This window comes from Dermacentor variabilis, chromosome 1 (assembly GCF_050947875.1).
Source record: "Dermacentor variabilis isolate Ectoservices chromosome 1, ASM5094787v1, whole genome shotgun sequence".
Classification (NCBI taxonomy): domain Eukaryota; kingdom Metazoa; phylum Arthropoda; class Arachnida; order Ixodida; family Ixodidae; genus Dermacentor; species Dermacentor variabilis.
The window spans coordinates 214,108,648-214,135,328 of NC_134568.1; the positions used below are offsets into that span (position 1 = coordinate 214,108,648).

Sequence of the window (26,681 nt, forward strand, 5' to 3'; positions counted from 1 at the left end):
GAAGGATGAGGAGGGGGACAGTTCTGGCGGCTTTGTCGGTAGTACTCGAGCGTCGCGGTGTACTGTAGGGGCTCTGGCGGTGCGTCGTCTGGGTGGGACAGCTCTTCCGATGGTGCCCAGCCAGTCAGACCTCGGACTACCACATTAACGCGTTCTTTACCATGGAGAGAGGCGTGTCCAGGAGTCCAGACGATAAGCACCTTGGAGGTTATATTATATAACCTCCAAGGAGCAGACCACCATTGTTTCATCGTGGTCACGGAGTGCAAGTGCCGTACAGCCAAATAAAGCATGTTCTAGACAGTCATTTTCGTAGCCACATTTTAAACTTCGAACTGTTAAATGTCGCCAATTGTTCTGTCACGTCGCTATAAGCAGTCGCCGAATGCTAAGTATAAAATTTTGTTGCTAAACAGGCCAAAAATTCGCTAAGCCAACAACGAAATTGCTAAAAATGGCCACACTGCATGCTGGGGGAGCCCAAATATACATAGGAATGGCGCTACGGTAATGGTGCGCTATATTTGGTCATCCGTATTTTGGTCGTCGATGGGGGGCGAGTGGGGGTGCCACGAAACTGTCTGCCTGCATTGAAAATTTATTAAAATTTTAGCCTGCTTGACTCATTGCCATCGCTCGCACTTAAGGGTGGTTTTCTGGATAGAAGACAAGTTTCGCAAAAAATATATATTTGAGATCCTGCCTATTTCTGAAAAAAGTTCATTTATGGCTTGCTTCTGTACGTGGTCCCCTTTACAGAGAGCTACGAAAATTTTCGTTTTGATTAACGATATTTTTGTTCAGTTTTTGCATTACCCAATAACAAAACCAACCAATTTAGAGGCTGTTGTTCCGTTTAAGCGGCAATTCCGTTTAAGCGATTTTTGTATAAAAAGATTGTGTATGCAATTCGCTCTTCGAGGAATTTTCGCTAGTGTAGTTCTCAAAGTTGAACACATGCGCGAGACGATAGATAAGCATCATGGGGAAGTAATGTAATGCGACCATGGTCATTCCGCCCTACCTTTTTCACTTGCTAAACTTTTTTTTTTTTTTTTGAGGGTGGGAAGAAGCAACGGGGGGGGGGGGGGGGAGGGGGGTCATTTATATTGGAGCTGTTCTATTGCGATCGTTGCTTCCGATGATCGAGCATTCCTTTCATTCCTTGCTGTGGCAAACGTGCTGTTCGTTTCGCTGTCCCTATCTGGCGGCCTTTTGCAAAATGCATGACCTGCAACGGCGGCGCGCGGTGCTCCTGCGCTGTTTGGATCTCGTTTTGGTGTGGCCTAATCCACCCCTTGTGGCGCCATTCACCACAGGCCGAAATCCAGTCGAAATCAAGCGGAGAATCGCGCGCTGGCATGATCCCTCGAGCCAGCGGCCTTGGCACGCTCGCGATCTCTGCGGCGGCAACGTGCAGGCAGTGGAGGTGCGCGAAAACCCGTCAAGAGCGCTCTGCCCTGCAGCTACACCAGCGACACCCATCTGGGCACGCATCGGGCGCGTCCCGCTTGCGATACACGCCAGCGTGCTGTACGGCTCTATGTTAAAAAAAAAAAAAAAACTTGCGCACGCCTGTACTGCGACGCTTGAAACGCTAAGCTTCGTCGATGGGTCGACTTCAGAGCGCTCCGGCAGCGCGCTGTGTACAAAGATCGTGTAAGGCGACAATTAAGCTTTATTTTGAAAGTAAACGTGATCCAACAACCTGATTATTGTTACTAGAGGCTGTTGTATCAATTTCTTTTTTCGCAGTAAACTTTTTTGCACGATTATTTTATAGTGCTGCTAAACCGCTTCGGAATTACTAGATGAAGATGCCAAAGGGAAATGAAAAAAAAATGGCATCTGTCTGCGCAAGCAAACAGGTCACATATTTTAATGGAAGAGTCAAAGAATATATACTGAAGCATTCACCCATTGTTTGTGTGGAAAAAAGGGAGAAGGCAGACAAAAAATGTGGTTGAAGGAAGAAATGTGCTGCGTAAAGCCAATAATGAAGGAATAACCAAACATCTGAAAAACCGAACAAGCAAAAGGTCAATGAAAGAGCAGAAAACCAAACAAGGCAAAACGAATATGTCCTTCCCCCCACCACCCGCCCTCCCTTAAAAGATGGAGGGTGTGGGGGAGGACACAGGGTTGACCAGTCATCAACATATAGATTTAAAACAATGTTTAATCCAAACATGTCTAAAGAAGTCGGGGAGCTACAATGTTAACAATCTAAAGAAGCGCTAGGTTAAAAATAAAACAGTAAAAACGGAACACTCGCAGATAACCAACCATTGAGAAAGCTAATGTCCTCATCGCATGGTAAAACAGGACTTGCAGATGCACTTGTCATGGGATTCACTTATAAAAAAAGCTTTACATGATTTTAGTACACAAATTCTGGGAGGCAATCACAATGTTTGCAATGTTCTGAGATATTCAGAAGGGTTATTATTAAAGGGACGCTGAAGTGGAATAATAATTTAAGCTGTATCTGCTGCACCCTCTTCTCATGCCGCCCTTCATGTGATGTTATCTGTCCCACTGCTCACATTCACACCTATTGACTGTTCAGACCTGTCTGGCCTTGTTTCACAGCCATGGTACTCAATGCAAACACCACTGACTGCGTAACGTTCGCCACTGCCAAGTAATTTTTGTGTCTCACAGACACGCATTTGCTTGATAAACAGTCTGCTTTCAAGTTATTTGTCTCATTTTTCCTGCATGCTGTTTTTACAATGTGCCATTGTGCTGAAGTGTTCTTTTAATCGGGAAACAAGGCACAAGGATGCTGAATACTAAGATTTTGGCATGTGTGTTCCTATTTGCAGGGCTACGACAAACAAGAAGCTTCGTGAGACAGTTGCTCTGGAGCTGAGCTTTCTCAACTCAAACCTCCAGTTGCTCAAGGAGCAGCTGGCTGAGCTCAACAGCTCTGTGCAGATCTACCAGAGTGAAAAGTGCGTAGGGTGGCCTCCACTTTTTTTTTTGTATGAAAAGCTGATTAGAGTTTGTGTATGGGGCATTGATCATATATAAGTTGTTCATAGTGCTGGAAAATTCGGAGCATGAAATAGAAAATAAATTAAAGAAATAGTGTAAGTTGGCGTCTTTCCCTTTGTCTTGTGTGTTTCTCCAGTTTTGTGCAGCCTTGTACTAGGAACTCGCACAAGCTTTACTGTTGATATAATCAGCTGTTTGTTAGATATGTGTTACAGTTTAGGCACACAGTCATCCAAGGCATTCTAGAAGGCTTGTTCAGAAACAAGAAACATGTCATGCTCTTACATTTGTTGCCACCACGTAAGCCACGCTAGTAGGGGACTTGTTCCATGTCTGACAGAACATGCAACAAGCATGTTAAGGTATTCATACTTCCAATGGAGGCTCATCACCATCTTTCATCACTCTTTTTAAAGCGACAGCGTTAAAGCACTTGTGTCTCGCAGAAAATCCGGCGTCGGCAGCGGCGACGTTGTCCGTAGAAAAAAAAAAAACCTAACAATGCTTCCCGATCCGCGCAGGCACTCCATGTGGCGCATAGGCGTTACTGTAATTGAATTTCTCAAAGTAAAATGCGTCAGAAAATTCATAAAGTACAACTTACACACAACCTCCAGACATGATAGCATCGGATTGTAATTTGAATATAAGAGAAAACATAATTCTGTTACACAAAAACTCAAACACAAACCCCATTTCCAGCTGCCGTTTGAGGTCTGTCTTAGTAGGAGCGGTGCGCACCGCTCGGTTCCTTGAAACACCATCCAGATGACGCTCGCTTCTGCGCATCTGCGGCAGCAGCAGCGCCCGCGGTGGCGGGAGGGGGGGGGGGAAGGGTGATAACCAGAAAGCTCGCCTTCGTGCATGGCATTCACCGCCAGTATTTCTAGGAAAACATTATGGTTACATAAGCTGCAGTTGCCGGAAAGCGTGAGAAGCAGTCGGGGATCTTTGAATGCTATCGCGTTCCACTCTTTAAGGCAAAGCTTAAGCGTCATCCAATTTTCTTGTCCCCTTTCTTTTTCCCTTGTGTAGAGTGCTTAGCAGCCAGAGCATACTAGCTGAGGCCGACCTGTTTGGATTTCCTCTAATTAAATTAAATTATGGGGTTTTACGTGCCAAAGTCACTTTCCGATTATGAGACATGCCGTAGTGGAGGACTCCGGAAGTTTAGACCACCTGGGGTTCTTTAACGTGCACCTAAATCTAAGTGCACGGGTGTTTTCGCATTTCGCCCCCATCGAAATGCGACCGCCGTCATTTACTCGAATATATATACATATTATATACATATACACACACCTTGAATGGCGCTGGCTAACTCTCCCAGGATTAATATTGTAGTACACGTACAAAAGCACATAATAACATGGGCGGGAGGCTGGCCGCCACAGTAGCGCAATACAGATGATGTGTGTTTGGCTCCCACCTGTGACAAGTTATCATTTTGCCCACTTTTATTTCCCTTTATATTTTTATTTCTGCATCTCATTTAAACAGAATAACTTCCTCTAGACTTTCGTTGGCTTCATCGTCTGTTTTTTCATATGGCTGTAACTAACAGAAAATTTAGCCCCTTGAATCTCCTTATTCTTCTTGCTCATGAGAATCTGCATGTTGCATGTTACGTTGTGTTGCTACCATTTTCTACATCTGGTACAAGTTGAACTTTCTTATTTCTGTGATTAGTGCTATACAAAATAATTACAGGGAATTGATTCATTGCTTTCTGTCAAGCTCTGCCATTTATGGTTTTGCATTGTATTAACTGATATTGCAAATTTTGGTATTCTTGGAGCAACATAACGACATTCAGTGAGCTGAAACTGAATTAGCAGCTGTGACTTTGATACTCATCCTAAAGGAGTGCAAACAGACACAGAAAACCCAGACACAACAAGCACTTGTTGTGTCTAGGTGCTTTGTGTATGTTTGTTTACATTCCTTTACTATGAATGTATACCAACTTGCCCAGCTCTCCACTCTCTTACTTCGATACTACTGCAGTGAAATTCTGTCTATTTTTTCTTTTCTTTTTCTGAAGACTGAAGCTTGAAAGCAGCAATAGGATAAATGAAAATAAAATACTTATATGTCAGCCCCAAGTTTGCTTCAGCAATTCTACCATTTAATAAAAAGGCAATTATTCTTGTGTTCACTGAAAATAACAATCAAGTGGTTATATTGCATTGAACATTTTCATATGCACAGTCAATTCACTGCATGGAATAAAGTTTTAACAAAATCCAGAAGACTGTCATCAGCCATGATAAAACCTGAACATTCACTTATTGTGCTTGTTACCTCTGCAGCCAGTCGCAGGTGGTGCCGATGATCCCCCTAGGCCTCAAGGAGACCAAAGACATAGACTTCAAAGAGCCTTTCAAGGCAAGTGTTTATTTCATACCTCTTATGGGGCACTGAGCTTGACACTTGGTCCTAATTTGCTGTCGGGATCAAGTGAAGCTTTCTCTAGCTTCATTGTCTGTTTGCTTCATATGGTTGTAACTTACAAAAAATGGAGCTCCTTGGTTTGCCTTATTCTTCTCACTCATTGCATAGCAAGGGCCTCGACTTTGGCAGCCTGATATGGCAAGGTAGCGTATGAAAGTTTATTCGTCGGTTGCCTGCTCCCAAGCTCATGTACTATGTGATACGTGAAGTTGAAAGGATGTTCCACATCTGCCTCAATGGCTGAGTGGCGTCATGGTTAACACTCCCAGGGCTACCATTGTACACATATGGACAGCTGCCGTAATAGCTTAATAGTAAACCATCGCACGGATATTGCAGATGTGGTTTCATCTATCACTTACGGCAAGTTGTCTTTGTGCCCACTTTTATTTTCTCTTTTCTTATTATACATTTCAAGTAAAAATAACAATTTATGCTTTCTTTGACTTTATTGCTTTTTTTCGTATGGTTGTAACTAACAAAAAAAGTCGCTGTTTCGCCTGAAAGGTGAACCATCCATTGCAATAGCGAATTCGTAGACAGCTATACGAAGTAAGAATAGTAATTTTATTGGCCTTATAATCTTGGAAACATTCGCTCACTAACTGAATTAACAAGCATGGTGTCAGCGCGCACAAGCAAACATGAATACATCACACACGGTGAGCGCGGACACTCTGTCAAAACGCTGGTGTGAGCAAGTGCGGCAGCAGCAGCGACCGAGGTGACCTTTGTGTTGTAGGACACAGCGCGCACAAAGGTATGAGCCGGCTGCAGATCCCTATCAAGATACGGCATGCGTGCGCGGCCGTGCAACGTATGCACTGGTTGGCAGATACGAAGCCGCCCCTCCCCCCGGTCCATCCCGTGCCACCTCTCCGCTTTCCTACCTGTCGCGCGCGAGGTTGAGCCGCGATGGTCAGTTCCCCTTGCGCCCGGTCGCGAAATACGCAGTTGGTGCCGGAGCATAACGCCTCCATCCCTCGCTCTCTCCCATACCCCCTCCCCCCCTCACGACCTTTCGTGCGAAGAAGGCGCGTTTGCTCTGGACTTTCCCCCTTCGTGCGCGCCATATTGAGCCGCGATCGTTGGCTTCCCTTGCGTGCTTTCACTCGCACATACAGCATACGACGTGTGGCGACAGTGTTATCGCCCTTGGACTTTATACGGAACATGAAGACGGCGGCAAAATGCGCCAGGAGTGCCCGTATGATTGTTATCGCAAAAAAAAGTTAGTAATGTTTCACTTCGCGAACGCGGCTGACGCGCAAGCGTGTGAATGCTATAGCGCACACGAAGCTATCGTTCCTCGGTGCGCCTAGACGTCTGCACTACCCGCGTCGCAGATCGTATTTAAGACGGTTCGCGCTGCCGCGCCATCCGCCGGAGTAGAACGCCTCCTTGTAAACATTTACTTACTAGCTAAATTAACAAGCATAGTGTCAGCGCGCACAGGCAAATATGAACACATCACACTCAATGACCGCGGACGCTCGCTGTCAAAACGTTGGCGCGAGGAATCGCAGTGGCATCAGCGAGCGAAATCACCTTCGTGCTGTCAATCGCTTCAACGCAAACTGAGCGGCGAGAACACAGCGCATGCAAAGCTATGAGCCGTCGGCCTACCTAGACTGTGCCCCCAAGGCAGATCGCTTTCGAGATAAAGCCCGCGCGACCGCGCGCGACCGTAGTACAACGCTTTCCTCCTTCCCCTCCCTCGGTGCCATGCGCGCGACTGAAGACGGCGCGCTTCCTCCCCCCATTCCTCCCTTAGAGCCGCCATCGTCGGCTCACCGTCGCACGCTTTCTTGCGCGCGCGAGGACGATGTTATCACGAGACGAAGCCGGCACGTCCGTATCACAGACAAAATCTGTAGCAACTGCCAGAGGAGGTCAACCAAACTCGTGTGCGCCTACCTTCCTATTCCGCGGCGCTTCGCCTCGCTTCTCCTTCCCCACTAGGCTCAACGTAAGCTAGACTTTCCTCTAGGTGGTGTTGCTTTGCCGCGAATTCAGCGCGCTCCTTTGTGCTTCCCCCAGCGCGCGATTATCTTCCCCTCCAGGCGCTTTCCTCCTCAGCTTCCTTCGCGGCTTCCAACAAACATTCGCTGATTGCGCTAGCTGGTCATTTACGCTTGCGCATAAAATGGAGCCCCATGGTGCACAATAAAATGATACTTTTGTACTCAGAATCTCATGTAAAACCTGCAGAAAGCAACAATTTCTATGAATAATTTTTCTGGGGTATTTTAGCTAGTGTTCAGGACCGGGGCGATGTTCTATTCATATTTCACTACGATAGCCTTCACCCTCTATCATTGGTTCTAGTATCAGTATACCACCATTTATAACCACAGAAGCGCAGGCCACGTGCACAGGTGCTGTTGCCACACTCTTTCTCCCTCTCATTATTAATCAAACAGGATTTGAAACAAATAAGGCACATGAAGGCTAACTTGCTACACTAAGTGCACTTTCTTATGTGGTGTTTGTCTTACAACGCCGAATTTATGTGGTTCTATTTGTACCGAAAATACTAACTTAAGTTAGGTTGGCCCGGTATTGCACAGTCTACGGGATCAGCCCACACATTTCGGTCCATGCGCCGTGATATGGATGTAAACCAGCCAGGGCACCCCCCTGGGAACCGGCCAGTACCCCCCTGGTACCCCCACATGCAATGCACCCATCGTGACCCGTCCAGAGCTTCGACTGAATTGCTCGTGTGCGCACCTTACACGCTGTGCAACAATGCGGTCTGTGATACGCTGCCGGCAGCGCAAGTGGAGGCACCGTCGATGCACCATTCGCCTCGTGAGCTTCGCTGTTCCACCGTCCTTGGGACAAATGTTCCGACCGTCATCTCATCAAATTGGCATGTTCGTCCCACCAGTGTCCATTCATTGGGTCTCTTGCTCGTTACGTAACACCCAGTGCCACCTACCTGATCTCTGAGGCTGTCACTCGATGCCCTTCACGCTGACTAGTTGGACTGACGACAGACTCTTTTGAAACGCGGTTTCACTGACTCGCCTTGTTGCCGTCGGTGGGCCCTGTAGTGCCCACCGACGCTGCAATGCGGGGATGCTATGGTCGGCGCTCTCAGCCAGCACCTTGGTGCCAGCTGCTAAAGGAAGAGAAAAATAAAGCTGGGCAACGCATGCTTGAAGCGCAAGCTCTCCACGCGCAGTGTTATTCTGGAAGCCTGCTACGCTGGTCGCCGCCTTCACCCGTCTGCCAAAATAAATGTAGGGATAATGGCACGGCTTGTGTACCGCCGTCACGACATCCTACAATTGTTTTTTTTTTCTTACGGTGATGCTCCTCTTACCGAATGCCTCATAAGAGGCCTGTAAGAAATTGATAAATAATTAAACACAAACAGCAATAATTGTTTTATCTTATGTCAGACCAGTACTACATTTCTGACAGAATTTACCAAGTATACCAACGTTCTATCAACAAATGTCATGGTGGTAGAACTATGTCTATACTCATATTTGTAATACCTGCATGCTTGTGGTCAGATGTGTGTATTACACATGAAATGATGTTGCAAAGGTGATATTATATCTTGCCCATTTCCTGACAGGACTTCATTATGGAACACTACAGTGAAGATAGCTCTGTGTATGACAGCGCGATTCAAGAATTTATGGATGTTCGGCAGGTAAGTGAGCTGTGATTATTTTTTTCTTTTGCACTGGTAACACATTGTGCTTTGCTTACTGTGCATGCTCTTACATCTTGACTTAAGCTAATGGACACTGCTGATTAGCTGATAATTGTCTGTGTTGCCTATTAACAGGATATATTATGAAATTTTTCACTTTATTATTAGCTGTACACTTCTAGTGCAGTTGGTGTAGCACTGTATGAACAATATACCTTGCACCTGTAAGCGTAATGAGCTGCTACTGACAGCTGGGTGCTACCGGCTCATCCTGTATATGTTAATATGGAAATAATTTATTTAAAACAAATAATATATAATATGGGGGTAGTGGAGAATTCAGCACTTACTTTTAAAGCTGATATTCTCAAAGAAGTGGTTCTAAAGCCAACTTCAGTATTGGTGTTTCTTCTTTATAAATGTATTTCGTAAATCAGTGATATTAAATGGACACCAAAGGCAAATACTAAGTCAAGCTAAAGTGATAGATTAGTGCTTGGGAATCTCTAAGGCGTCAATATTAACGCAAACAGAATGTTAATAATCGAGAAATTGAGGCAAATACAGGACATGATTAGAGACTCCCATTCAAGTACTTGCCCGTTGACAAAAGCACTCCTCAGTTAAATTCTATCACTAGTTTGCAACCACTGGTTGCAAAAAACATAATTGCATTGTATTATAAGAAGAAATAAACTACTACTTGTCCATTCTATTTCATGTTTAGACAAAAGAACTCCATAAAATTGCCCTTGACAATCACGCGGGCGGTCGAAAGGTTTAGTTTTCACTCGACTCTGCGCCACCAACGCTTTTGCATTTCAGTACTTTCCTGATCGCATAGTGCTGCAGGGGTTTTGCTGCCTTGCAAAACTTGCACAAACTGCAAGTAGCAGAGAATTCACCTTCCATGTGATGTCGCGGGATGCCCGAACGGTCCACGCCACTTGACCAAAAAGCAGCTGCAGCGGCGAATCCGCCGCTCTGTCTTGGCTCGGTGCCGCCGTCTATCGAGTGCCGTTTTACTCTCCGACGGCAGCAAAGGGCGGTGATGGCATATGCAACGTCACCACTCCCCCTGTTGGGCGGCGGGAGATTTGAATTGCAAAAGAAAGTGTCCGGACCCTTCAGATGCAATTTTTTTCGTAAACTAAGTCTTTTGCACGAAACAAGCGTTGCGAGGTTTCTGGTATGGTATTTAAACAGTCCATGCCGACTTAGTATTAGCCTTTAGTGTCCCTTTAAGAGGAAGCTTTAACTTGGGGCTAACTCTGATGCCACCTATTCAAATCCATGTAAAATGCAGAAATGATTTTATGAGACAACCCCTCGACTAACTTTAATGAAATTTGTTGCATTCGACAGAGAAAGTTAAATTCTAGTGACTATAGGAAGCAGAATTTTGATATAGGGCATGGAACATTTAGCAAAAATTGATGAATATTGACAAGCTAAAAAAAGAAAACAAAAAGTTTACAAATCCGCAACTCTGCACCAAGAACAGATATCGCAGTTCTGTAAACTGCATCGGTTAGAGCATCTACAGTGCACAAAGTGCACATATGAATTTACAGCTTACGTGAATTTGTTGCAATATTTGCAAGGATTTTGCAAAAGTCTTGCTCTCATATTAATGGTATACTTCAGAGGGGTCTATATCAATTTTGTCTGCTTTTGATGTATTATTAGATGGAGTTTATAGAATTGCGATGTTATTTTTCATTGCTGAGTTACAGTTGCAAACTTCACATTTTCGTTTCTTGAAATTCTGCAATTTTCACATTTATTATTAAAAAATTTACTGCCTCAATAAAAAGTCTGCTTCCTGCAATCACTAGATTTTAACTTTCCCTCTTAAATTTAACAAGCCTAATCAAATTCGGTGCTTTGGTTGCCGAGAAAAATGATTTCTCCATTGCCATGCACCCAAGTAAGAGTGCCCGTGCTAAAGCTACCTCTTAAGGATGAAAGTAGATCTTAAGACACTGTTAGGATTTACCCAAGTGAAAAAGTAATCATACCAGTAACCCAGCTGAGCAGAGTGACTTTCTGCTCCCTGGATTTTCATCGACAGAAAATATGAGCAGCTGTGAGCGGAACTGAGAGGTTCTTTCTCTTCGTCTTTCATGACTTATTTCTCTTGTGCGTGAATTGACAGTTCTACTGTTGCTGTTGCTCATTTTTGAGCATATTAGTTTGTTCACAAAATTACACCACAAACAACTGCACAATGGGCATCATTAATACATCATTACATCCATTGTACTGCATAGTGAGGCTCCACCTACTGCAGCAGTTCACACACATTTTTATTGATGTCAATGCTCTATTATTTCGATAGTTTGCACATGTTAACTAGAATGCAAAAGTTTGAGGAAGGATTGAATGGAAGCTGATGCTCACAAGACTTGACTGAGTTGTGAATATCTGGAGATAAGACAAAATTTTGCCAAGAATTAAGGGCTTTGGTTTAGTCAATTTTGATGCACCGTGACATTTGTGCCACAGTAAAGGTGCTTGCATGTTCACTGAACGAGGAAGTTCATGGTTTCATTTATCTGCTTTTCTTGAATTGGCATCATTATGACAAGTACCATTTTAATGAGCAAAGACTGTTACTTCAAACAAACACATAGTGTGCAGAAATGCTTAAATATAACTTTTCTCATTAAGTACTATAGTAAATACTTCTTGCAAAGATGAACTTGGCATTTTATGGCATAAAGCAACTGCAGGAAGAATCTTTGGTTCTAAAAAGCAGTTAATACAAAAACAGAATTGATCACAGCTCAATTCATAGTGTTCTAGTTTTAAGAGAGCCTGATATTTTTTATGCCTTTGGTTGTTGCAGACCACCACCTGTAGCTGCGAAAAGATAGTGCATTCTGCTGCTTAGTGCGCAATTCATGTTTCCGGTTGTAGTGATGGCTGCCATATTTTAGTTGAACATGATTTATATTTAATCCTATATATTGCTCATTTTGTGCATGTTTATTAAAGGCCTCGTGGCTATGAAAAACAAATACCTGCAGCCTTTCCTAACAACAATAGCTCCTGTAACGACCATATCGCTTTGGGAAGTGAAGCTCTACGTTGTTTTGAGAAACTGTGGCTTCTCTTGTGCAGGCTGCCCGCACCCCAACACGGGACCAGGCTGGTGTTCAACTTTTGTTTGAGTACTACAACCTGCTTTATTTTGTGGACAGGCGTTTCTTCCCCCCTAATCGCAGCATGGGCATCTTCTTTGAGTGGTAGGCAACATGGACTTTTTTCTCTAAGCAACATTGCAGTGCTACTGTGTGTAAGTTGTGTTTAGGTACTGCAATAACATTACAATGCTTGAATTGTTCGCAAAGCTTTAGTGAAAGAGCTTTTTATTCACTCAAAACATCCTTGCTGTGGCATAGTGTTGATTGAAAGGCAGCCATCTTAGTTGTATGGGTGTTGTCACTCAACTGAAGTTTTTTTGTGGGTGGTATTATTAAAAACAGTGCAAAGAGTACTACGCGTGATTGAACAGATCACAAGCTCGTTGTTCTAAATTTAAAGACAGTAATTCCACCTATAACAGACACTACAATGGAAGAACCAGTAACTTAGGATTCATTTCAAGCTGTTTTAAGGGCATTTAAAAAATGTGCACATCCCTTTCAGGCACTGCATGCACAATTGTCACAACAAGAAAGTGCATCAAAATGCGCCGATAAAAGTAATGTTCAAAGCATGTCACATCATCTTGAAATACTTTTGATTGGATCTGTGCTGCAAGCTTGAATAATATATATATAAAGTCTTTTAGTGAAATGAGGTGAGCTGCACATGAGTGCGTACCCCACCCGTGCCCTATCTTGGAGGTAATCTTCAGTGGGTGCAAAGGTTGGGCCTGCCATGATGACTGGCGGCTGCGTGTGCTATCTACCTGGGCACCTAGTGCTGGAGGTCGTGTAACGTCAAGCTTCGGAGACAGGTTGAAGCGAGAGGAATTCGCTCCCCTCTGTGCTCTTCATCACGCCAGCGTTGTGACAGCGATTCTTTGCGTTCATTCAGTGAGATCTGTTCATGTTTGCCTGTGCTTGCTTGACACCACGCTTGTTAATTTAATTAGTAAGTTATTGTGTACTGGAATGTATACGACTGATTAGAACTATGAACATGTACTGGTATGATTTCCCTAGATGGCCATGTGCTGGGATGTGAGATGTGCACAGGCCATATTCTGAAATCCATCTTCCATGAAATGGTTCTATTTGTTGGTTAAAGGTGCTAAATTAGTGTTTAACAAACTGTCTTGTATTTATTAATTTTTTTAGGTTTGACTCTCTAACTGGAGTTCCAAGCACACAGAAGACGGTTGCCTTTGAAAAAGCCAGCGTGTTGTTTAACATTGCGGCACTATACACGCAAATAGGTGCAAAGCAAGTGAGTAGTGATCCTTAGAAATTTACTATTTTGGTATTGTATGCTCTTAAAGGGGCCCTGAATCACCCCACGTGCTTGGTGAAAAAACACAGTCAGCGGATAGCATATGCTGGTGTGAACATCTCAGCCAAATTTTGCAGTTGTGCGCGGCACGTCGATTTCACAAGCAGAGTGCGAAGTCGCCTTTCTCTTAAACACTCTCTTTTCAACAGAAGCCTGCTCCTCACTCTTTTCTGGACGCTTTATTTCATAATATAGCGGATTCTCATTTGTGGCTGCTATAGGCCAATAGCTGACATCAGTCAAGAAGGGTGTTTGGAACAGTGCGCTTCTTCCTACAGTTACTGTGTGTATTTATTGAGACATTTTAATAAACAGGCTGAAGTAAGTGTAAATCTGCTTTCGAATTTAGATAATAATTATATGCTTCCGGAAGGAGCAGATGATATAAGAAGCAGACCATCGTCTGCTTACGCTCGGCCATGGACACCCGCGCAGGATTTAAACTTTGGCCACCCTGCTTATTGGTGCCATAGCCATCGAGTCTCGCTAATTTCGACTAATTTTGAACGCTCAGCTAGCCTTGAACTACTTGAAACTTAAGGTCAGACCGCACGAACGCTTGCCAGCATGGGCTCACTCCTGGCCGCTCCTGGTTAGATGCCTTGGCAAACTTCGCTTCGTAATGAGCTATTGATAGTGCTTCAAAATGCACAAGTTGGATGTGGCTGCTATCTGTCGGTGAAACTGGTGCAGGACAAAGCTGGTCGGCACCATGTAGCACAGCCAGACAGGAGCATATGAGTGCGAGCGCACACTTTAGCTCTGTCGTGCACAAAGCAAATGCTGCAGTTGCACGCCGCTGAGGTCAGCTACGTAGCATAGATACCATGGCTGTTGCAGGGTGTCATGACGAGTCCACTGGCTGAACGCACTTCGGCACGCTGAGGACAGCTGTGTTTGGCTTCGTTTGGCATGTTGTAGATGCCAAAATTGAAAGTAGTTTGGACTGCACGCCACGATGACATTCAGTAGGCGGAGTGTTGTAAGCACACCCCACTCTGTCATAGCCTTCGCATTGCAAATCATTGAAGAAAGAGCGGAAGCACTGCGAACGATGTGTTTGATTGCCAATAACTCTGATTGGGGTGAATGCATTGAAGAACTTTTTGTGCCAAAGTAATTTTTAAAATAGTTTAACTTTGAATGCATTTCTCGACTTTTATAAAAAGTGGTTCAAGGCCCCTAAGGTTACTAGCTAGTTATATTGGCTCGTAATCTCAGGTATCCTGATTCCCCAATCCTCTGTTGTACTTAATTTATTGGAGCAATGGCCCACTTGCTCTGCTGCCACTGCCACAGGTTCAGTCTTGTTCTCTTAGAAACCAAAGCACTGGTAGCATTCTATGAGACCATAGCATCCTTTGTTTCAAAAACACTGGAAGTAACCTTTATTTATTTTTTTGATAACTTAAGAAACACAGCCTGAGCATAAAAGAAGCCTCATTATTTCATTTGTTGTTTGCTTTTGTGCCCAACTGCTTTCATTTACGTTAAACCCTTGAACACTTTTCTTACTGGACCATAGGAAATCGGATCAATTTGATTGACAGGTTTGCACCATGTTAAAACATTGCGATCAGAGCTCTTCCACGAGCAATGCCATGCACCGTATGAAATGGAGATGGCACTTATACTATTCTTTAGAGTTGATAGTATTCGGCAGATTGTGGAGTCTCTAAAATTAACTCAACAGGAGGTATAGTCAAAACTGGCCTCGAGTACTCCCCACACTTCCCATATCAAACAATTCAAAATGTGTACTGTGGTTGACTCATCTATATAATTTTTAAGGCAACTGAAGATATTGCATAATTTTCAGCAGTAAAGACACAGAAATTTCTGTCGAGTTTTCTTATTTTCCACTCTGACATCTATGCTGCTTTGACGATGCCTCAAATGTTGGTACATGCTCAGGAGCAAGCATTGTTTCACTTATGTTTGAATGGTATCAAGTGCAACCTAATTTGTTTCTTGGTGCGAGTTGGTTTCATCCATTAGCATTGCAACAGCGTGTTTACAGCATAATATGATAAATGCTTGAAGTTTTCTCTTACACAAAAGGATGTAGTCAATTTCAGACCAACCTTTCCCAGAAGCTTACCTAGCATTTTGAGCTCTTACTTTTTGAACATAGCCTGTGCAGATATTCATTACTAGAAATACTCTACAAAACATGTGAACGCTCCAGCATCAATTCAAGATGCACAACTAGGCTAGCTTACTTAGAGAGAAGCTGATCGAGCATCATAATAAAGTACGAGTAGGTTAATGGATGTACCTCAAACTGACAACTATTGCTTCAAGACCCTAAAGAATGCAGAAAGGAAGGAACCAGGTGCTTGCTGCAAAAAGTCAAAACATTCGCTCCCTGCACTCATATACCCAGTGTTTTATTTTAATGTTAACAGATTTTTTTTTTTAAATCGCACCTGGCATTCAGGCCAAATCTACTTATTGAGCTGGAATAATCAAAAAATTATATGTTACTTATGCTGGAAATCAATATGCATATTTGACCAATTAACAAAAGTTCACGAATTAACTTTTCAACTAATTACTTTAGCTCTCGAATCGCAAATAGAAATAGAAGCCAGTGATTTCACAAGGTACATCCACTTGAAACGAATTTTGAAACTAGCATCAGTTTTGATATAAGCACAGTCAAACTTCCTGTAAAACTGCACTGTTGTGCCTTATTATTATTTTTTTTAACAAAAGGCCTTTTTCTGTGTTGATGCTCAAGAGTTACTGGAACACCAATGCGGTTTGTTGCAAACTTTGGGAATGCATATCTCCAAACTGATGTCATGCTCAGAATTTGTTCCTATAGCGGATATGACTTTAAAAGTTGCCAGCTACAATTTGTAAATTGCAGTATATGGTGTAAAGCAATTAGTTTAAGAGTTTATTGCCCAAATCTGTCTAATTGTTCAAATATTCACTTTCATTTTCTTGTTCATGTAATGTCTGCCTCTGAGGGTAATCTAGCTCAAGAAGTAGAACTGTGCTACATGTCATGGGTGATTCTTAAAAATTATGTTAACGATAAAATAAAACACCCCCTGTGCATATGTATATATATAAAATTGTTCTTTCTTCTTTGGTGTGGTCTAACTTTGGTTGGAAACTGGGATCAAGGCACAAATTTTGTATATTTAAGATTTTTTTACTCTTGGTACATTTAGTAAAAATCGCAAATTATTCATTTCACATTACTTCAGGTGCTTCTTTGAAATTTGACGAAAGAATTCTCAAACTTTCTCGGCAATTTCTTCCATGTTACTTCCATTCAAAATATAAATGATTCAGCTAAGGTTTTTTGTATTGCAGTATTTGTTGCAATTAATACACCCTGAAATAAAACAATGAAACATAAAAGCACTAAAGAGAGATTATCGGGTTTTACGTGCCAAAACTACGATCTGATTATGAGGCACGCTGTAGGGGGGGTACTGTGGAATAATTTGGACCACCTGGGGTTCCTTAATATGTACCTAAATCTAACTACATGGTTTTCGCATTTCGCCCCCATCGAAATGTGGCCACTGAGGCCGGGATTCAATCCCGCGACCTCGTGCAAAAGCACTGAAAGTGTGCATATTTCTGGTGATGAGGAAAATGTTAAAACGCAGTTACTCTAAACTTGAAGGTCTCAGAAAACTGCTGTCATTGTAGCCAGCCAGACCTTATTTTAAGAGGTTTTGTTCCTGCTGCGGTTCTATTGTTTTTTTTATACTGTGCTTCTTGTTTTATATAGGATCGTGGAAAAAGCACAGGAATAGATTCGGCAGTGGACAGCTTTCTGCGAGCAGCTGGCATGTTTTGTTACATACGGGAGAACTTTAGCAAGCCACCTAGCATGGACCTCAGTGCTGAAACACTGGAGGTGCTTACCCATGTAATGCTGGTAAGTAGCATGTGCTTTATGGCTTCATTTAAATCTTCTGTTCCTCAGAGAAATAATGTAAACATTTGCAAATCTACTTAGGCGCAGGATTGTGTTCCATGCTTAACTGAAATTTTGTGTAATCCATTTATCATTTACATTAATAATCATGGAATTTTTGTGTGGCTAATGCCCGAGACCATTGCTGTTTGCTTTTAGACCTTGCATATATAAAACAGTGCAACTGAAGGTGTGCATTGTGCATTCAGGCTAGATCATGATAATACTTGTACTTATATGATGAATATACTTTGGTAAAAGTACTGGTGTTACGTAAGATGTGGCATCACTAGCTAGGAGCTGTGAGCAAATTTCCGTGGCTGCTAAGCATCTTTTGCCAAGAAACAACTTGGCTACTATTGTGTTGTACTGTGTGTCGTATTGCAGGATCAAAGACATGGATTACATTTACAATGCAATGCATGCTTCTCTGGCTCTGTAATAGCATAATGCTGAGCTCAGCTTTTGTTAACGCTTTGCTGTTTTTGATGATTACTTCTGCTAGGAAATGCTTGATCATGTGTGCAGTACATTTGTCTTGATATTTTTTATAAATTTTTGTTAGTGCCAGCACTAGTTTTTATTATATGTTTTCACACATGAGGCTGTTTAGCATTTGCTTCTGCCCATAAATGGTACCTCAAAAGAAGTGCATCTGGAGGTCCCACTGGAGGCCATGAGAGAAACATGTGGCTGGTGCCATCTCTGAAAAGTTTAAGCTTAAGCGAAGAACTTGCAGTAAAACGCAGTCAAGATAAAAAGCAAAATGAGTTTGATTATGATCTTTTTTAAATAGAGTGATTGCACATAATTGCACATAATTTTTTTTGTAGTGTCATGTGTCTTCTTTTAGTGTTTATGCATTGCACTGCTGTTTTTTTATAACCGTGATGTGTATCATTACACATGATTACCATGTTCCTTTTCAGGCTCAGGCACGAGAATGCCTCTTTGAAAAGCTGATCTTGGGCAATGTCGAGAAGCAAGGAGTCATGACTTGCATTGAAGTGGGCCAAGAAGCAGCAGAGGTAATTTGCTTCCTTTCCACGAGTGATCTTGTAATGAAAACCACACGTGAAGAAATTCATATGAGAATGCCACACCAATACTATATACAAATATTTAAGAAAGTTTGTTTCCCCTATGCTTACCTTGGCTTCAGATCTGTTTTATATGGTAGTTGCTTGTCTAAGTATCAAGCCCCCTCAGTTCCCCTGATTCTTCTGTGCATGCACATATACAGGGTGTTTCAGAACATGCACTGGAAAAGAAATAAAAGAAAGGAAATTGTGATGATTTAGCAACTACCTCGGCTTTCGTTTTACGATAGAGCAAAACATTTTTAAATTACTTGAGATAGTGAGTAAACAAGTAAATGTGAAAATTAGACCAAAATGAGCATTGCTCATTTCATGCACTGCCAACAATGAAGCGTAAACAGTCATGTCACTCATGGGCGTCTGGTAAGGGTATGACAGTTGCGCTCTTTGGCAGTTCAGTTTTGGTTGATTCGATTAATTGACCAGACTTTATTATGCTGCAGAAATTAGCAACGTCAGCTGTTTGCGTGCCTGGAACCAGTTGTAAACATTGGATGACATGCTTTAAGTCTTGCTTTAAGATCATGTGTCTGACTCTGTCAGATAAAGAAAGATTTTAACGTTTATAATTAGTAGCATAACTGTTCTGTTGAGTCACCTTAAATTGTAAGCCTCTCAGGTAAAAATTCCGAAAAAATTGCCTAATTATCGCATCTTTGCTATATATTAAAGAAATTCTGAATTCAGTTTTCTGAAATGCCTTGCATGTAAAGGTACGCATAAAGTGAGAAATAAAGGGTTCTATTGCAGCTTGTAAGTCATGCAGCTACATATATTTAATCTCTGCACACCTTTATGTCTTCTTAAACACGCCAGTAGGAAGGGAGTGTTTGGGGCTGTCTGAAATGCTTGGTGTGTGGGTGATGATGGGTAATCGCTGCATAGTCTGCAAAGTCTGAACATGATATCTACAGTGGCGGTGGCATTTGCACACTAGGGGGACGATCTCCCTTTCCCTCCCCATGCCTCTTATCTTATAGTGTCCAGGGCTAAATAAACCTAAGCTTTCTGCAGCTTGGTGGCAGAAACTTGCTCTATTCTTCATGACAGCAAATATCCTTTGTCATGTGAATTGTGGAGGTTTGCGTGTAGTATTCAATGTCACTTGCAATAATTTTGACACATTGACTTAAGGGTGCAATAAGTCGCAAGCTTTAACGACAAGGTCCATTTTTGCAGTTTTTGGTTATCATCCCTTCAAGATTTTCACTTTGAGGTGCTAGAAGACTAGTACTAATTTGGGACAATAGTGAACTTGTCATTATCTGCATGGCTTTGGCAGGTGCGACCACAATTTCAAGTTTAAGTAGTGCTTGCTGTGTGTCTGCCACGTTTAGATTGGTTGTTCTAGGACTTTCCTTGTAACAACTAGCATCCAGAGAATGGTGAAAAGTTATCAGAAGTTATTAGAAAAGGTTGCTAAAGGTTATGCTCAAGCATGGATCGTACAATTTGGCAGCTTCATGACCCTCTGATGCGTCTCCATTCACCATGTTGGAATGTTATCAAGACCACACTTTCAAAGGATGACTTTTGGAGGAGCTTTTAATTTTGTGGAACATAGTATTAATCCACTGCAGAATCTCATTGGGGGTATGGGCTTCTCGTCTGGTGGCTTATCCAATTAATGCACATTAAAAATGATATTCTCAAAAGTGATAGACTAAACATGCAGTTACAATATCGCTTCTGCTTTAATGCTGGCTGTTTTAAGACCTGTAATCTGTCATGCCTTTAGCTTTAAAAAAAAAAAAAGACTCTATTGTGCTCATCAGAAGGCCACAGAATTTGAGCCATTCAGAGAAAAACTCAAAAAGGTCATGCTGGACAGCTGCTGAGAGCCACAACAGTGCAGTGCATTGTCGCTATTTTCTTCAGAAAAAAAATTATGAGAAACCACAGTCACCATTGCACTTCCAAATGTCAGTAGTTTCCAGTAGTTGGTCAGGGAACTAGATTCCACTTTATGTCCCTCTACTGCAGTAGAGGTGCACTCATGCATGTTTGAGTTAAGTGGACAGAAAAGCTGATTCACTGAGCTATTGTAAGTTAAAACTGTCATAAATTCCACAAAGCTCGAAGCTATTATCCTAAAAGTATGAAGAATTCAAGATGTACAAAATAAGCTCATGGTAGGTTTTAAGAGGTATGCATTCAGTCGAAACAAGTTAGGATACTTATGAAATCTTAAAACCATTTTTCATATTTCTTGTTTTTCACCAAAGTCAGAGCTTAGGAAAGCTATTGTTCTTATACCATAAAGCAGATAGACACGATTTTGACTGTTTTCTTGTATGACTTCAAATTGGAAGTGCTCTATTTTTTAATTTTAGCTGCTTTCATAATGAAAATTTTAGCTAATACAGAAACGTGAAATTAAAGCTGCCAAGCTATCCTTCATTAAAGATCAATGATATTTGGCTGAGTGGCTTATAATATTGTTGTAAATTAACATTTGAAATTTCATTGGTATGATGGCTAATATTTCAAAAGTTCACTTTCTTGCCTCGTGTGACAAACATTGTGCTACTTTAATTTGTAAATCTTATGCCAACTCTGTCAACATTTTTTTCAGGTTGCCGAGGTTTATGCCCAAGTGCACAAGCTTATCTCGATGCCTCCTGTCAAGGACTATGTACCTTACTCGTGGATTAGCCTTATCTTGGTGAAGGCTGAACATTACCGTGCATTAGCACACTATTATGTTGCTGTAGGGCTTCTTGAACACTCAGGTGGGTGTGATGCCATTTCATGTGCAAATGATATTTTATCAACTATTCGATGTGGGAGTTCTGAGAAGTATGACATCGTTTGTCTGTGGCCAAATGTTTCTTTAGTCTTCATGTCCACTTAGCTTGTACAGAAGTTTAACATATACAATTTACAATTATTCCAAACAACTGAGATATCCTTGACACCTGATGTGTCATTTTTAATGCATGTCTCACTTTTAAAGGGGCCCTGAATTACTTTTTATCAAAGTCGATAAATGCATTTGAAATCAGAAAGGACTATTTGAGAAATACTTTGCGACAAAAAGTACTTCAATGCGTTCAGAAGCGGAGTTGTTCGCAATCATTGGTAGCATATGATCCTGTTCTCTGTGATCTCGTTCCTTCTTCAGTGCCTTGCAATGCAAAGGCTATGGCATGCGGGGCATGCTTATCTCTGCCTACTAAGCATCACCGTGGTGCGCAGTTCAAACTTGATTTTGGATGTTCACGTAGACGCCATTACTTTCAATTTTGGCGTCTACGATGTGCCAAACGTAGCCAAGTGCAGTTGTCCTCAGCGAGCTGCAGTGCGTTCAGCGAGCCGTGGTGCATTCAGCCACTGGACTCGTCGCAGCACCCCGCAGTGGCCACAGTATCTATGCTACGTAGCAGACCACAGTTACATGTAACTGTTGTGTGTATGAACAACGTTTGCTTTGTTCATGACAGGGCTTGAGTGCGTGCTCACTCTTATATGCTCCAGTCTGGTCGCGCTGCGTGGTGCGGACTGGCTTTGTCCTTCAGCAGCTTGACTGGCAGATAGTAGACACATACAACTTGCGCATTTCTGAAGCGCTATCAATAAGTCTGCCAAGGCGTCTAACCTGGAGCAGCCAGGAGTGAATGCGCGCTGGCAAACGTGTGTGTGGTCTGACCTTCAGTTTCGTGTGGGTCGAGGTAGTTGAGTGTTCAAAACTAGTCGAAATTAGCGAGACCCGACGGCTACGACACCGATAAGCAGGGTGGCCAATGTTTAATTCCTACGTGGGCGGCCGCGGCCGAGCGTGAGCAGAGGATAGTCCGCTTCTTCTGGAAGTACATAATATTTATCGAAACTCGAAAGAATGTTTTGGCTTAGTTCAGCCTGTTAATTAAAGTGTGTCAAAAATGCACACAGCAACAGTAGGAAGAAGCACACTGATCCAAACACTCTTCTTGATTGATGTCAGCTATTGGCCAGTAGCACCCGCATGTGGGAATCTGCTATATTAAAAAATGAAGCGTCCAGTAAAGAGTGAGGTGCAGGCCTCTGTTGAAAAGGGAGCGTTTGAGAGAAAGGTAACTTCGTGCTCCGCTTGCGAGCTTCATGTGCCGTCTATGAGTGCAAAATTTGGCTGCGATGTTCGCATCATCGTATGCCATCGGCAGACTGTTTTTTCACCAAGCTTGAGGGGTGCTTCAGGGACCCTTTAACACTGACTGTGTGTCATCTATTTTTGCATTTAAGTTAGTTTTATTTCCATGAGAGCTGATACCATATATATATATATATATATATATATATATATATATATATATATATATATATATATATATATATATATACACATATATATGTAATTTTCATCCCGTTTTTTGCTTTTGTATAGCTAGCACATAGTTTTTAAAGATACGCACTTACGGAATTGGTGTTGGATCAAAAGGCCAAAAGCAGTGGGCATTGCCAGGAAATACACACAACTCTGAATCGCCTGTTCCTACAATGTTACAAAGACAGTGGTTGTCTGCTTGCCACGTGTTCTACATGTTGTCCCCCTTTCCTTCAACTAATCAACACTTCTTTGTGCACTGCACTATATATCTGCCCAAAATAATCTTTTCCCCTCTTTCAAGTTTCAAGTTTGTCATGTTGCTGTATATTATAGTTTGTTTTTATTTGTGATGGAAGCAATGAACTTGTGACATCGGAGGTTTTATGCCACATTTATCATTAGTTGTCGCACTAAGCAGATCATAATGAAGCTGCTCTGTTGTAGTAGTTTGTGAAACAGGAATTAAAATTTTTTTGTTGCTTTTTTTGCAGGGGATTTGGATGAGGCCTTGAGGCGGTCTCTTGAGTTTCTGCATGTCCAAGAGCAGAGCAATTCAACATGCATTGACATCAGAGTGCCCCAAACTTTGGAGGAGAGACGACAGCTAGGTCAGTTCCGTATGCTGCCATTTACACTGCTGAATTTTAATTCCAACAATTTGCCCATGACTTTCACGCTTGGTTCAGAAATGGTGTAAGTTACTGAGAGGCCAAATTAAAGAGTCCTGTGAACGCTATGTGTTCTCTTGGGAATATATCATTAATTGAGAAGATATGATCAAAAACTGTCAATGAAGAGTCTCTCTCATTTGCATGTTGCACTGCTGATTTTGAATGCAGTAACGAGGCATGCTTTTTTGTTATATTTAACATTGTGGTTAGCTCCTCCTTTTTGCTACTAAGGACGAACATTTGAACTGATACTTTTGGGTTTGTAGTACAAGTAGCACATGGTACTATGGTACTACAAAATGTACTACAAAATGTACTACAAAATGTACAACAAAATGTACTACAAAATGTACAACAAAATGTACATTTCTTTTTTGCCATCGTCACACAAAGCTTGTTAATTTAATACCACTATATACCAGTATGTCACATATATTTGAAATCTACAACGCATTTTTAATGAGGCGTGCAATTAAACCGAAAGTGGCATTTTTTGACATTTCCTTTCTTTCAATTTTTTACCAGTACTTTTAAGGTTTGAGAATCTTGTCAAACTGCACCTTATTATTGTGATAGCAATTATGTGGACACTCCAGGTGAATTTTTGCCATCAGTGTTGCCGTTAGGTTCTGTATAAAGTCCAAGCACGATAATATTCTATTGTGCCCTGCACACCGTGTGCAATGAGTTCGCGGGAAACCGTCCAAGGGTGAGCTGAGAAGGATCATGGCTTCATGCGCACCATCTTTCCACGCAGCCAATGTTGGAAGGCACATGATAAAGCATGCACATGGCAGGAGGGGAGGGTGAAAGATGAAAAAGTAAGCTAATGTCGCTTGGGTTGTCATGACACATACCAAAAGTAATAGTTTGTTTCCCTCAAGACAATCAAGATGAGTAGAGTAGAGACAATCAAACTGTACAGATGAACAAAGGGCTGTTACCTTTTGTTCAGCAATGTAATGATTCCTAGTAGGGGTAAGGGCAAACAATAGCGAGAAATCCTGGAAGCGTACTATATCAGTTTATTAGGTGATGGCTGCATTAGTACAACCTTGGTGCGCTTACTTAAAAAAGAATTTGCCTTTTTAGATCGGTTGCGATAGATGCAGTAACTTGACTTTCCATGCTCTGTGATTTGTGATGCTGCTGTTGCGCATGCTCTGCTGGCCTTGCTGGGACTACGCCGTTTCTAATAAAGATCAGTTGATAGTCCAGTCATTGTGATATCAACCTCTTTTCTTGTCCTTTGTGTTTTGCAACTGGTTTTTTTCCTTCAACAATCAAGGTGGCACACAGGAGTGAAGAGCTATTTGCGTTCTTAAAAAGTTCACTATAATTGAAATGCTAGAAAGTGAGGGAAGGGAGGAGATGCTGCAATCTGCAAGAGTGCTTTTTCACAACTTTTGAATGCAGGTCTAACTAATCAATATCAAATTAGCAAAAGTCGACTGCAGCAGATTGTGCTTTGAGCTATAGTATAGCAACTTGCGGTTGATATGCATCTGAGCGTGAAGAAGCTCATCTTGATGAGTTCATTGCCAATGCCCCAAAAGTGCATTTATATATAGCAGAGGTTTGGTTAATGAGTGTGGTGTACTTGTGGCTTCCAGGTAAGGCCCACCTGCGTGAGGCTCTCCTACTGCACGAAGAAGCACTGCGCCTTCACCGCATGTGTCGCCAATTGCGCCAAGTGGACAACCTGCTGGGGCGTCTACGGGCTGACCATGATGCTGCTTTGCAGCGCTATGCTGACCTCGAGGAGGAAGATGACTTCCAGGAGGTGTTAGACCCACCTCAAATTCAAGGTCAGTGGGCTTCGCTCTGTTCTGTGTGAGGCTGCGTTATCGAGCAGGCATATCATGCTCTCATCGTATAGCAGGTATTGCTGCATGAAGCACCAGTAGGTTTTTATTGATTTGATTCAGGTTAATGTCATACTTTCATCGAGTAACCAGAATGTACAGACATCACCTGGTGCCAGTGTGTCTTTCACCTTTCAAGAATTTTTACTTTTGTAAGTGGGCCATTTCTCGTATCATCATCATCATCATCATCATGGCGAGGTTAGCGGAGGCTGTGCTATGCATATATAGTGTGTTTAGCTGTGACAAATACAGAAAATAAATTTGTGGTAATGTGGACGAAGTCCATTATTTATGTTTTATTTTGCATACTGTACGAAATATAACTTAATTGGTGACAAGCATTTTCAGTGCTTGGGCTAAATTGTAGCTGAAATGCAACTATCAATCATCCCGAACAATTTTTTTATGTGTTGACATCTTTGACACCTGTAACATATATAAGTGCAGATTATCTCCATATGCTATGAGGTGCATGTCACTGCTGAGTGGTCACATGCATAGTGGTCCAATTGTGAAAACACTGCCAGTATACTGGTTGCAGGTCGTGGGATCGAATCCCGGCCACGGCGGCCGCATTTCGATGGGGGCGAAATGCGAAAACACCCGTGTACTTAGATTTAGGTGCACGTTAAAGAACCCCAGGTGATCAAAATTTCCGGAGACCTCCACTACGGCGTGCCTCATAATCAGAAAGTGGTTTTGGCACGTAAAACCCCATAATTTATTATTTTTATACTGGTTGCATATGTGTCGAGTACTGGCTCGAGGTAGATATATGTCGGAAACTCAGGACACTCATGTTAACAGAAATGAATGCAATATCTCAATATTACTTTTCAAAAAGCATGGTTACCTTTTGGAACATATAAGTTTGGTTTAACTAATTTGCATCAAATTAATGGAAGACAACCACAGTGTATTACGCTAGCATAGTGCCGAGAGGGTAGCTTTCTGAGAATAGTCTTGTCTTTTTTTTCCTTCAGAATATATGAACGCTAAGAAAACTGTTTGACAAGCAATGCTGATGCATTTGATAAAATTGCATTGAACACTGTTGCCTTCTGACGTGTATTGAAAAAAAAAAACGTATCCCTCAGTCTTTTACATATGGGGATACTGATGTCATAGAATATTGTTGTTTATTGCTGTTTATTGTGTTAAAGGGAAACTGAACTGTTTCT

General features: G+C 42.1%; 1 protein-coding gene across 3 annotated transcripts in view; it reads left to right on the forward strand.

Moving 5' to 3' along the window:
- The window catches only part of Rhp (GTP-Rho-binding protein rhophilin), a 225,301-nt gene that overhangs the window by 187,403 nt on the left and 11,217 nt on the right, over window positions 1-26,681 (forward strand). For all 3 annotated transcript variants that reach the window (XM_075704420.1, XM_075704427.1, XM_075704434.1), the window contains exons 3-12: window positions 2,829-2,957; window positions 5,313-5,388; window positions 9,047-9,124; window positions 12,254-12,378; window positions 13,438-13,546; window positions 17,367-17,516; window positions 18,485-18,583; window positions 21,231-21,387; window positions 23,453-23,569; window positions 25,246-25,440. In XM_075704420.1, coding sequence (XP_075560535.1) covers window positions 2,829-2,957; window positions 5,313-5,388; window positions 9,047-9,124; window positions 12,254-12,378; window positions 13,438-13,546; window positions 17,367-17,516; window positions 18,485-18,583; window positions 21,231-21,387; window positions 23,453-23,569; window positions 25,246-25,440 — 1,235 coding nt within the window. The remainder of the gene's footprint in view (window positions 1-2,828; window positions 2,958-5,312; window positions 5,389-9,046; window positions 9,125-12,253; window positions 12,379-13,437; window positions 13,547-17,366; window positions 17,517-18,484; window positions 18,584-21,230; window positions 21,388-23,452; window positions 23,570-25,245; window positions 25,441-26,681) is intronic.